The 12929-nt window shown below is 38.0% G+C and overlaps 2 protein-coding genes across 5 annotated transcripts; both read left to right on the forward strand.

The window, feature by feature from the left end:
* The first annotated feature begins 1663 nt into the window (after window positions 1-1663).
* On the forward strand, window positions 1664-9043 carry LOC135581724 (calcium-transporting ATPase, endoplasmic reticulum-type-like). Of its 4 annotated transcripts, XM_065175809.1 has the most exons (10): window positions 1664-1843; window positions 1954-2168; window positions 3150-4541; window positions 5145-5250; window positions 5341-5462; window positions 6021-6299; window positions 6420-6803; window positions 7346-7455; window positions 7530-7758; window positions 8220-9043. In XM_065175809.1, exons 3-10 carry the CDS (start codon window positions 3180-3182, stop codon window positions 8781-8783), a joined length of 3156 nt encoding a protein of 1051 aa, XP_065031881.1. In that variant the 5' UTR covers window positions 1664-1843; window positions 1954-2168; window positions 3150-3179; the 3' UTR covers window positions 8784-9043. The 4 variants fall into 4 exon arrangements, with proteins under 4 accessions (XP_065031881.1, XP_065031880.1, XP_065031884.1 ...); XM_065175808.1 differs by having other exon boundaries at window positions 1664-2168; XM_065175812.1 differs by lacking the exons at window positions 1664-1843; window positions 1954-2168 and adding an exon at window positions 2211-2343.
* Window positions 9044-10244: 1201 nt separating this feature from the next.
* LOC135656151 (mitochondrial import inner membrane translocase subunit TIM23-1-like) lies at window positions 10245-11356 on the forward strand. Its single transcript, XM_065175814.1, has one exon. It carries the CDS (start codon window positions 10386-10388, stop codon window positions 10959-10961), a length of 576 nt encoding a protein of 191 aa, XP_065031886.1. The 5' UTR covers window positions 10245-10385; the 3' UTR covers window positions 10962-11356.
* The last annotated feature ends 1573 nt before the right edge of the window (window positions 11357-12929 follow it).

Raw genomic sequence — 12929 nt, forward strand, 5'->3', positions numbered from 1 at the left:
CACGTAAATAAGATAAAATAAGAAAATATTTATAATATCTCAATAATATTATGTATCTTCGTCATCTCTTATCTGCATATCCACATATTTATATATAGTCTCTAGAAGGTCATATCTATTTATAGACTAATCATATATACATAATCTAATACTAAATATAATAAACTTATTTTCTCACTTGCGAAAGTATATTAGAGGCTAATCCCAAGCTAAAATAATTCAAGAAACACCAATCGTTTAAAACCATCCATTGCTTTGGCATTCTCTTAAATATTAGATTTTGAGTTGCACCGTAGATGTAAAGGTTTCTAAAGCTCTTTAGTGCAATCATGCATTTAAAATATAGTTTAAGGTTTATTTTAACCTCTGTAATTTTGATTAGAGTACTTAAGCCCTTATAGTTTACTTATATTTAGAATAACTCATACAATTTAAAAACCGTAGCTTATAAGCTTCTCTTATCAAGTCTGAGTTAATAGATGTTAGAGTCTACTTACGTAGCATGCTGACTCATAATAAATTATTAATATAATGATATATATAATTTAAGTTAAAAAAAAGGTTAAGATTCATTTTAGCCCATGTGATTTTAACTATGGATCATTTAAACCCTTATAGTTTACTCATGTCTAAAAGAAACCTATACATTTTCAAAAATATAGCATATAAGCCCCTCCCGTCAAGTTTGAGTTAACAGATGTTAGAGTCTACTTACGTGGCATGCTGACTTATAATAAAGCATTAATATAATGATACATATAATTTAAGTTTAAAAAAGGATTAAGGTCCATTTTGTCAAGGAAGAGAAAGTGTTAGAGGTCGTAACGATGGATAAAGGCGAAGAGGCAAAGGTAGGAGAGACCGGAGGCGGAGGTGAGGGAAAGTTGGACCACCATATTGTAGGCGCGACGGGTGAGGGCACAAGAGAGGACAAAGTGAGAGGCGGTGGGGACAAAGATGCCCAAGAGGAGAATGAGGGACGAGAAAACCATTATATGTCTAGCGTCGAATTGGTCGATGCACATCTACCTGAGATAGGATCGGACGCTCTTGAGTTCGTCGTTGGCGTGGGAGAGGCTGCATGCATATGATACCCTGCTAGGCAGTAGCGGCTCGGTGCTACTACTGGTTGTTGCTTTTACGATGACGTCTTCTCCCATCATTGATGGTGGTCTTAATTTTTTTTAACTTAAATTATATATATTATTATATTAATTATTTATTATGAGTTAGTATGTTAACAGACTCTAACGTCTATTAACTCAGACATAACGATGAGAGTTTATATGCTACGTTTTTTAAAATATAAGAGTTATTTTAGATACAAATAAAACATAAAGGCTTGAATGGTCCATGACAAAAATTATATGGACTAAAATAAATCTTAATCTTTTTTAAACTTAAAATTCATATATCATTATATTAATGATTTATTGTGAGTTAGTATTTTATGTAAGAAGAGTATAATATCTATTAACTCAAACTTAATAAAAGAAATTTATATGCTATGTTTTTTAAAATATAGATATTATTTTAACACAAATAAATCATAAAAATTTAAATGATCAAAATTATAGGAATTAAAATGGATCTTTTAAACTCTTTCTAATATAAATCATAAGAACCAATGACATGAAGTCAAACTGTAGGTTTCCTCCCAGTGTTACCTTTCTTTCAAGCCCTCGGGTTGTGAGCGAGCGCTTGAAAGAAAGAGGAGCAAGAGAATCGAATCGGTCTGTGATAAATGCCTTCTATGCTGTTTTAGTTCATCTACTGCTCAATTCTGAAGTCTGAGCCAATGCAATGAGCGACAGAAGTTGCAATCTGAATTCTACATCTGGAGGTTGTCGGAGTAGATCTTTCATAAAATGTTGTTCTAAATATGTCGGACAATCTACGTAAGTCCGACAAATTGATACCTGGCTCCAGCTAAACTAGCCTGTGCTTCCTCAGGAAGATCGAACCTTTCATCAACACTCTGTTCTCGTACTCGAATTCAGGAAATGCTTATCATCATCACATCGTTTGGGAATTTTGTTTGATGATGCTCGAGTAGTATCTTTACGGGCAGAGAGAAGGAAGTCACCGCGCCCCTCTCCACTCTGGTCGACACCGATGCCTTGCTTTCGGCCCATGCGAATGAATGCGTCGCGTCCCATCCCACGAAGGTGCGGGATCCTCTCTTTCTCTTCGTACCTTTCTTCCTTCCGTTCCTTTTCCTTGGGGCCTATTTTGTACTCTCACTGCTATTGCAACTTCGTTCCATACTCTCGCTAGTTGCTATTTTGCGTTAAAGCGGTTCATTTTCTGAGAGTTTGGGAGGAAAAGGGGTTCTTTTGGGAGGTATGTTCGCATATGGAGCAGTTACTATTCTCCTCTCTGTTTTGTACTGCTGTAACCCCTGCAGTTCCGGGAAGCTGTTCCAGTTTGCGTGGGTAGAGTATGATCGAACCCTTGCCCACGGGATAAATGATTTACTTTTTCGTATGTTCTTATGAAAAGATCGTTTCTTTTGGCTGTTTGATTCTCTTATTGCTAATGCTTTCATCGGATTACTTGGATTGGCTTGGCAAGGTAGAGTATTGAAAGGAGAATGATCGTTACCATCTGTTTTAAACTGAGGGTCGTTGTTGCTTCTTCTGTGTTGTTCGTTTTGCGTCGTAAGACTTTGATGGATGTATACAGACTATTTCGCGATCACAGAGTACATTAATGGTTCCTATTTGGAATCCATCTCTCTGTATGCTTCTTTGTTTTTTTTTTTTTTTGCTTCCTAATGCTTGATCCAAAAGACATTTTGGATCAATTTGGGAGGGAGAAAAGGCATTTTGACAACTCTCAGTTAGCTTATTCTTGATTGATCCTACAGTGTAATTCAATCAAGGTTTGATCGTTTTTATCAACTTTGAGCTTCCAGACGAGACTTCTGTGTTTGCTACGTACTTGAAGAGCTCTTGTTGTTTGATTGAATGCTTCTCTGAGATGGCCTGTATAGATTTTACAATGTTCCATTTGTTTTTGATTGATCCTACTGTGTAATTTCACCACGTTTTGGTTTTCTTTTCTCATTTGAATTTCCAGATGATACTTTTATGTATGCTTCGTCGATCGATCACTTACTGTTTGATTAAATGCTTCTCTGGTAACAGCCAAGTATAGTCATTAAAAACATTTGATATATGGAGGAAAAGCTATTCCCAGCTTGGTCTTGGTCCGTGGAGCGGTGCCTGAAGGAGTACAATGTCAAATTGAGCAAGGGTTTAAGCTCCTTTGAAGCTGAGACACGGCGGGAGAGGTATGGGTGGAACGAACTCAAGAAAGAGAAGGGAAAGCCTTTGTGGTTTCTCATCTTAGAACAGTTCGATGATGTGCTTGTCAAGATCCTACTGATTGCAGCCTTTATATCCTTTACGCTAGCCTACCTGGAGGGAAATGAATCTGGCCACACTGGGCTTGAGGTGTATGTGGAACCTGTTGTTATCCTTTTGATTCTTATGCTCAATGCAATTGTGGGTGTCTGGCAGGAGACTAGTGCTGGAAAGGCTCTTGAAGCCCTGAAGAACATGCAGTGTGAATATGCCAAGGTTCGCAGAGATGGACGCTGTGTTCCCGACTTGCCTGCTCGAGAGCTAGTTCCAGGGGATATCGTGGAGTTGAGGGTTGGAGATAAGGTCCCTTCCGACATGAGAATAGCAACTCTGACTATGTCGACTTTGAGGGTTGAGCAGAGTTCATTGACCGGGGAGAGCATGCCTGTGCTCAAAGGAACAAGCCCTGGTTTTGTAGATGATTGTGAATTGCAAGCAAAAGATTGCATGCTGTTTGCAGGAACAACTATTGTCAATGGTAGCTGTATTTGTATAGTCACTAGCATCGGAATGGACACTGAAATAGGAAAGATTCAGACTCAAATCAGTGAAGCTTCACAGGAGGAACAAGACACACCCCTGACAGAGAAGCTCAATGAGTTTGGTGAAAGGCTAACTACTGCAATTGGAACAGTTTGCTTGATAGTTTGGGTCATCAACTATCAAAATTTTATCACTTGGGACAACTCAAATACATCAGTGTGGAATTTTCACTTTTCTTTTGAGAAATGTACCTATCATTTCAAGATAGCAGTGGCACTTGCAGTGGCAGCTATTCCTGAAGGTCTTCCAGCTGTAATCACAACCTGTTTAGCTTTGGGTACAAGGAAGATGGCTCAAAAGCATGCGATAGTTAGGAAGCTTCCAAGCGTGGAGACACTAGGATGTACAACTGTAATATGCTCAGATAAGACTGGAACTCTTACAACCAACCAGATGTCTGTGAATGAATTTCTTACCCTAGGTAAGAAGCTCTACACTACTCGAGTGTTTCGTGTAGATGGTACAACATACAACCCCAAGGATGGAGGAATCATTGGCTGGAGCAAGTGCAACATGGATGATAGCTTGCAGACTTTGGCAGAGATATGTGCTGTTTGCAATGATGCTGGACTTTATCGTGAAGGCTATCTTTTCCGAGCTATCGGTTTGCCTACTGAGGCAGCTCTCAAGGTTTGTGCCTTACCTAATAGTGGCTTCGCTTTTATCATAGAAGCAGGTACCCATATACATAAATTAAATGTTGATGACTACTAATTCAACATTGCTCCTGAACTCATGACGCGATGAATTTTCACATCCTGTTTTCAGATATTTGAATGGAGAGTTGTCAAAGAACCATAATGGAACCGAATGATTAATGATTAGTGAATAAAGCATGTAGTTGATAAATTTCTATGTGCATAGAAGGGATAACTAGTGCAAAGTACATAATAATTGCATATTGGTTGAGTGCACAGCTTACTGCTTGTGGCAGATCGATGATAAAGAATTGAATGGTGGTCCTTATTTATCGCTTATGCTGCACAGTAAGTTAGGTACCTGATTTTGATGTTATTCTTGACCATCTTTTGCAGATTTCCTCAGTGTTCTCACCTTTAGATAATAAAAAAATTGTTATGCATTTCAAAGAGGCAAAAAGTTGCCACAAATGACTCTTTTCTTACTTTTTACAATTCTGCTCAATTTTCATGTTAGTGTATGTGTCTCTTATGGTTCCTTATATATTTATTCTTCTGATGCTCAATAAAATGTTTCTGATGTCCTCTCTTTAAGGTACTGGTTGAGAAGATGGGACTTCCAGATGCAAAGGCAAGGAGCAGAATTCATGATGCAGAGTTTGCTTCTGACTTTTCCATCAACCATACTACTGTAAAATTAGGTGAGAAGAAACATGTTTCATCTAAGTTGTTTGACATTGTAATGGCCCCCCAATAAATTTTGTCTTCTTTATCACTTTTTTTTAAGACAGGCTGTTGTGAATGGTGGATAAAGAGATCAAAAAGGATTGCAGCATTGGAGTTTGACCGAGTGCGTAAGTCAATGAGTGTTATTGTCCGTGAATCAACTGGAAGTAACCGTCTTCTTGTGAAGGTGCTTAATATTTCTGATTTACTTACATTGCAATTTGATTATTGTAACATTCTATATTCCAAAATTAAGGCATAGTTTTAACTTTTTGTGCCCATTAATTAATGAAGCATCTCTTTTTGTGTTAAAAGGATGTAATCCTCCACTCATTGAGAAGTGAATTGTTGAGTACATAGAAATGCAAAGTTCAGGTAAAGGTGGAGCCCTCATATGTATCTAATGCATAGAAAAAATTATACACTACAAATACACAGCCAATACACAACCAACACAAACAATTAGGTCTGAGATTGCAGTTGTATTTAATTATCGATTGTGCCATCGCCAGCACCTGAATTAGTGTTCCCATCAAATGACTCAGTAGTTTTTTCACAAGAAGTTTGTCAGTTTCACTAGATCAACAACAGCATGAGATAATTTTTATTGAAGCATACAGTGTTTCTGAAACTGCTTGATCTAGTTTATAGTATTTGACATTTATGTAGAGGTATTTATCTTGATGGTAATATTTAACAGCATCTGATATTGTCCTCTTTGCATTCATTTGGTTGTCATTGTCAGGGTGCTTTCGAAAGTGTTTTAGAGAGGAGTTCTCATGTTCAGCTTCCAGATGGATCATTTGCTCTACTGGATGAGGCATGTAAACAATTAATAATGTCGAATGTACATGGGATGAGTTCGAAGGGATTAAGATGTTTGGGATTTGCATTTAAAGACGACTTGGGAGAGTTCTCTGACTACAATTCAGAAACTCATCCTGCTCACAAGTGGTTGCTTGATCCTGTTAACTACTCTGAAATTGAAAGTAATCTAATTTTTGTTGGAGTTGTTGGTCTGAGGGTAAAGTTCTTGATTTATTCCTTATCATTTGTTGTAGTCTTCACTGTTGCTTTTTTAACTACTCTGAATTGCAAATATTTTTCTGTGGACTGATAATTGTGATCTTTCAAATTTGAGTAGGACCCTCCTCGTGATGAAGTTCATAAGGCCATTGAAGATTGTAACTGTGCAGGTATTAAAGTTATGGTCATTACTGGTGATAACAAGTCCACAGCAGAGGCAGTATGCCAGGAAATTGGGTTGTTTCTGGACAAAACAAGCCTCAAAGGAAAAAGTTTTACTGGCAAAGAGTTCACGGCTCTTCCAGTTAGCAAACAAATAGAAATTTTGTCAAAGCCTGGAGGTATAGTTTTCTCACGTGCCGAGCCTAGGCATAAGCAAGATATTGTGCGGCTACTGAAGGACATGGGTGAGATAGTTGCAATGACTGGAGATGGTGTCAATGATGCACCTGCACTAAAGCTAGCTGATATTGGTATCTCTATGGGTATAACAGGAACCGAGGTAAATGAAGCATGTTATTCTTTGATGCCTTAAATTTAGGCAACTTCTCCTTATGAAAGTAGTGGAACATTATGAGCCTTGTAAATAATATTTCAAATTTATTTGAGATGACAAGCTAGTGTTTAAGGTGCAATGTGCACAATCTAGAAGTTAGGTGTTCCAATTCTGTTGGTGTCAAGCCTTCTTGTTATGCAATGTTTACATGGAAGGAGTAAGATTAAAGAAAACATTATCAAATCATCCATCTGAAAATAAATATTGTAATATTGTTCTTTAGAGATTACTTTGGAGATGAACTTGTAATGTATCAGTTCTTAAGCTTTTTCTGGTCTTAGGCATATTCCTAACTAGTACCAACTTCTCTATCTTGGTAATCATGAAGTACTGTTTAGAAATTTTGAAATATTCTTCTGTACCTTAAAAAGGTCTTTTTACTGATTATACTCTCAAGCTTATGTTTGGACTAGGATTAGGAGTTCCACCACTATTTACTGAAATATAATTGATCTAAAATGACAGTTTCTAGTTTGTATCTGTTTCAGGTAGCAAAGCAAGCTGCTGATATGGTTTTGGCAGATGATAATTTCAGTACGATTGTCTCAGCTGTTGCAGAAGGTCGTGCTATATACAACAACATGAAATCTTTTATCAGGTATCTTTCTGAGCATCTTTCAGTTTGCTAACTTTCTATGGGCTCTGCTCATTTTATACAAATTTTTTGTTTAGGTATATGATTTCATCTAATGTGGGAGAAGTGATATCCATTTTTCTGACTGCTGCACTTGGCATACCTGAATGCCTAATACCGGTTCAGCTTCTTTGGGTCAATCTGGTCACAGATGGGCCTCCTGCAACAGCTCTGGGTTTTAACCCTGCTGATGTTGATATTATGCAGAAACCACCCCGCAAGAGCAATGATGCTCTTATCAATTCTTGGGTTCTTTTCCGTTATATGGTAAGTACAATGCTTCATGTTTAAGCTTTTCTGTAGTTTCCTTTAAATGATGAAATCTGCACTCTTGATTGAAGAACCACATCCACAGATTTAAAATTTAACTGAGTAAGTTCCCTAAATAATGTGTGTTCAAAACAATGAAATACTGGGTTTAACATGAGACAGTGCCATTTAAGTTTTACTGAGTTTTGGACAATCTCTTGAAACATAGATGTTTAAAAGTAGAGGAAATTACTGTATATTATTCTCGTCTTAACATGTGTTGCTGTTAGTTTGTTCTTATGATTTTCTAAGTACTATTGCTTTTCAAGATAAATCATGATAGTTTCTTATCATAGACATTTAAGCACTGAGGTAGAAAGCTTGGAAATAAGTCATTAGCTGTCACTTCCATTTGCATCAATCAATTACTTGTGGTGTACAAATTGGTCATGGATTAATGTCTGTTTTTCCTTAATCAGGTGATCGGTTCATATGTTGGCGTAGCAACCGTTGGTGTCTTTGTCATGTGGTACACGCAGCCATCCTTCATGGGTATAGATCTTGCAAGTGACGGCCACACAATCATCTCCTTGGCTGAACTCCGCTCATGGGGACAATGCTCCTCATGGACCGATTTCTTGCCTAATCCGTTCTTGGCTGGTGATCGTGAAATATCTTTCGCAGATCCCTGTGACTACTTCACTGTTGGAAAAGTTAAGGCAATGACCTTGTCACTATCTGTTTTAGTAGCAATTGAGATGTTCAATTCTCTCAATGCCCTTTCAGAAGACAATAGCTTAATTCAGATGCCGCCGTGGAGGAATCCTTGGCTCCTTCTTGCGATGCTGGTTTCATTTGGCCTGCATTTTGTCATTCTTTATGTCCCCTTTTTGGCAAGTATTTTTGGCATTGTTCCATTGAGCCTGAACGAGTGGCTACTGGTTATCTTAGTTTCTGCGCCTGTGGTGCTAATTGATGAAGTTCTGAAGTACATCAGCAGGAAGCAGTGCTGGATCGATGATCATAAGCAGAAGATAGCATAGATTGTTGCTTTGAACTTGAAGGTCCAAGGTTTGAGAGATTGTTGCAGGTCTTATAGATATCGATAAAATTGTATAGTAGGATTTTTATTGGAAATTGACTAGTATTAGTCCTTTGGAAGCCATCAGAAGAAAAATTTTCATTTCTCAATGTCTTTGTATTGCCTTGTATCACATACGGATACATCTATAGCTGAAAGTTTGTATGATGATCAATGTGTTGTATTCCTCAATTGAACTTTTATGGTCTATATTGGTGTTAAGCTACTGGCAAGTTGTTGTGGTGAGACCAAGTGGTATGTACTCATACAGGTTACTAATGTAGGAACTACTTGTTTCAGGCTATCAAGTTTTTCTATCAGATAGAGAACTTAGTTTCTCACTTCATCTCTGCTGGTGGAAGAAATTAGTAGATAAAATAAAAGAAATCTTCAGCTAATTGCAGAAAATGCACCAACCATTTCTAAGCATATATCTACCAATACTTTTTCATTATGATCATGGACCATGTTTTCGCTAAGTTCATATAATTTCTCTTATTGATCATTAAATCTTTTATCGTGCGATTGTTCAGAGCTTGTAAAATTTATATTTGTAATTTATATTGCCTATCAAGTGTTTGCTGAAATAGTTATTTGTCTTCTCTTTTGCAAATTCCTAATAGTCCATAAGAGGTTTCGAGGAGATTGACCTTTTACGGATAGACACATAAGAGTATAATACAATTTAGACAAAACCAGTTAAGTCTGTGACATATTGGTAGAAGAAGATCTAACACTTAGGGTCACCTTCGGATGTATTAATTATGGTTATGAGTGTAAGTTTCATAGGATCCGCTCTCAATAAAATGAAAATGAGAGAATAAACAAAGATGAAGATATTTTCTATTATCGTATAAGGCAGTGATGGGTATAATACTCCTCACCCATTCTCGTTCTTGTCCTTGCCCAACTCTTATCTATATTATTATATTATATTATATTTAATTATATATATATATATATGAGAATTAAATATAATACTTTTAAATATTAATCATTAAATTTATCTTATTTTAAATTTATAATATATTTTAAGAAATAAAAAATATTTTATCAAAAAATTTGATGCTTTTATTATATAGGATTAATTACATATTATCTATTATAATTAGTTATCTTTAGTATTTTCGATCTTTAAATTTTTAAAATTATATTGAGATTCGTATACTTACAAAAGTGAATCATGATTTCTATACATGATTTAATATTTTATTTTTATAAATATAATGATCTTAATATAATTTTTTAAAAAATAGAGATCAAAATATTAAAAGTAATTATAATTTATAAGTATAGCGATCGAAATATCAAGGTATACAAGTAATAGCCAAACAGGCACGTGAGGAGAATCGGGTGGCGGCCAACTGGGTCGACGAAGCATTGCTGTTTACGGAAGACTCACGAGGGACCTTTCTGTAATTAGAGTGAGACAAACCCTCGTCAATTGGAACTCTCCTCACCCCACCGCCTTCGCCTTCGCCTTCGCCTTCTTCGCCGCCCCTCTCTCTCGTCGTGCTCCTTCCAGTTGGAACCCGAGGGAATAGAGGCGAAAGGAAGAGTTCCGATGGCGGATCCAGGAATACACGGTGGAGATGACGTTGACCACCGCCAGGATTCCGGTAACAGGCGACTCTACAACCCCTACCAGGACCTCCAGATCCCTTACCGAACCCTCTACGACCTCCCGACCTCGCCGGAGTTTCTCTTCCAGGAGGAGTCCCTCGCCCAGCGCCGTTCCTGGGGCGAGAATCTCACCTACTACACAGGAATTGGCTACCTCTCCGGCTCCGTCGCGGGAGCCTCCCTCGGCCTCCGCCGCGCCCTTCGCTCCGCCGAGCCCGGCGACACGCTCAAGATCCGGATCAACCGGATCCTGAACTCCTGTGGCCAGGATGGCCGCCGCATCGGTAACCGGGTCGGCGTCATCGGCCTCATGTACGCCGGTCTCGAGAGCGGGATGGTTGCCGCGAGGGATACGGACGACTGGGTCAACAGCGTCCTGGCCGGGCTCGGCACCGGAGCCCTCTTTAAGGCCGCCAATGGGCCTCGATCGGCGGCCATCGCCGGTGCCATTGGCGGCTTGATGGTCGGCGCTGCTGTAGCTGGGAAACAGGTCTTGAAGAGATACGTGCCGATATAGCATTTGGTTTGGATCTCTGTCTCTTCCCCCTTCTTTTTCTTTCTTCCTTCAATCTTTCTCATGCCAAATTTTGACCTTGCACGTAACAGTGGAACGCCGGGAGGGTATTAGAAATTTGTGGCAATAAGTTTCTTAGCACCAAATTGATCGACATATTATATCTTGTGAAAATAGCTGCTCGCATTTGGATTGACGAGTAGCATACATCTGCTTGTTGGATTTTGAATATAAGAATGGAGATCCCATTGGCACTTATTGCTGTTCATGGAAGAGAGAGGGGAAGTGGGGAACAATTTGATTTTGATTAGTAGGTTCTCCTTTTGCTTCTGGTACTCCATACGTTTTGTGAAACTAGTTTGATTCTTATCTTGCAATGGAATAGTGTTCATGTTGTATGTTGTCTTGCTCAACTGTAGAAAATTATGTTGCATTATGTTGTTGCACTTTAGAAAATTATAAATAAACCCTTTTTAGGTATCAATGGATTATCTGATGCATATCAGTCTGGAAGGACATCTTTTAATCATGCTGAACCAAATTGAATTAGCTTTACGGCTACTCAAGACATACTTGGAATGAACTTTACGAGTGACAAGATGTAGTCTTGTGTGAGGATAGTTTGGGTGCTCTTCTTGTCGGATGGTCTCTGGTCATCTTGTGGTCGTTTGATCTAGCAAATATGTGTGGTGAGCGAGTTGCTATCTGATATAAATGTTGGTTTGTGTCGACAACAGGTTACTGCTTCACATTGCTTAACAAGTTGCTTAGAAGGAAAAGAGTCCAACTTAAAATTCCTCGATAGGAAATTGTATCGAATAGGTGAAAGTTTCTGTTGATAGAGATATGCATTATCGGAATTTGGTACTGAAGGCATCTCGTACTTGATAAACTTTATTTCTGTAGAAATAATTGATTTCTCTTTTTTTTAATTATTGATTATAGGTGACACTTGAGACATTTGTTGTGTCATCTTTTGCTTCCAATGAAAGCTACACCACAAGGAACAAAAGCCTACGTATTTTCTCTCCATAGCTTCTTGTTATGGATGTTATATTTCCTTTTAATTTTAGTTTTCGTTTTCCACTCATCTGTTTGTAGTTCCCGTTCATGCGGCCTGTGTTTCTTTGTAGTAACTTTGTCGGCATCCATCTGAATCGTATTTTTGGTTGATTGTCCTGGAAAGTGAATCACCTGGGATCGTTATTAAGAGTTCAACCGTTACAAGAATCAAGTTGCAAAGATGGTGCATAGACCATCCTACCACTTGAACCTTGTAATAATGGTGGCAACTTGTTTTTGTGCGCATCAATACCCATTGGGAAACATTGGTTGGTAGTCATTCACATTAGTTAGGCTTCCTTACCTTTTAATTTAATTGCTGCACATTCTGTTTGATCATCACTGTGTTGGGCAGTAACTTTGTTGCTGCTTCAGAATAGCATTGTTGAAGGTTGTTCTTGGAGTTATGTTACTGGGTTCTTTAGAAGGATGGCATCGAACGACTATGTATTTTTCCTCAAAGCTAGCAAGTGTGTAACACAAGCGCTGTCTCTTGTCTGGACATGATATTTTCTTTAGTTACACGTCCATGGCAGCATTAGAGGAGAGAATAGTGTGACCACTCCTTTTTTTTTCTCTCTAATTATTTTTGTAGAGTTTCAAAGATTGTGAAAGTGAAAGTAAGTTTGAACTAATTGTTAAGGGCGGTTTTGACGTTCATGGGGTGGGTTGCATCAACTAGTTTTTATGGTTTTTTTATTTTTATTTTTAAACGAGCTTGTAGTCACGGAGGTCGATCCTTTTGTGTTAGGACATGGTTGACAGTTCGAATTATTTGAGGTTTCTTTTGTTTTGTTTTGTTTTGTTTTGTTTTTTTTTTCTTCTTAATGTGATTGTAGCAAGGATCATCATTATGGTGATCTGATCGGATCGGCACGTATCAGTCAATATCGGTGTGCGATGTGTCCA

Source organism: Musa acuminata, chromosome BXJ1-4 (genome assembly GCF_036884655.1).
Source record: "Musa acuminata AAA Group cultivar baxijiao chromosome BXJ1-4, Cavendish_Baxijiao_AAA, whole genome shotgun sequence".
Taxonomy (NCBI): domain Eukaryota; kingdom Viridiplantae; phylum Streptophyta; class Magnoliopsida; order Zingiberales; family Musaceae; genus Musa; species Musa acuminata.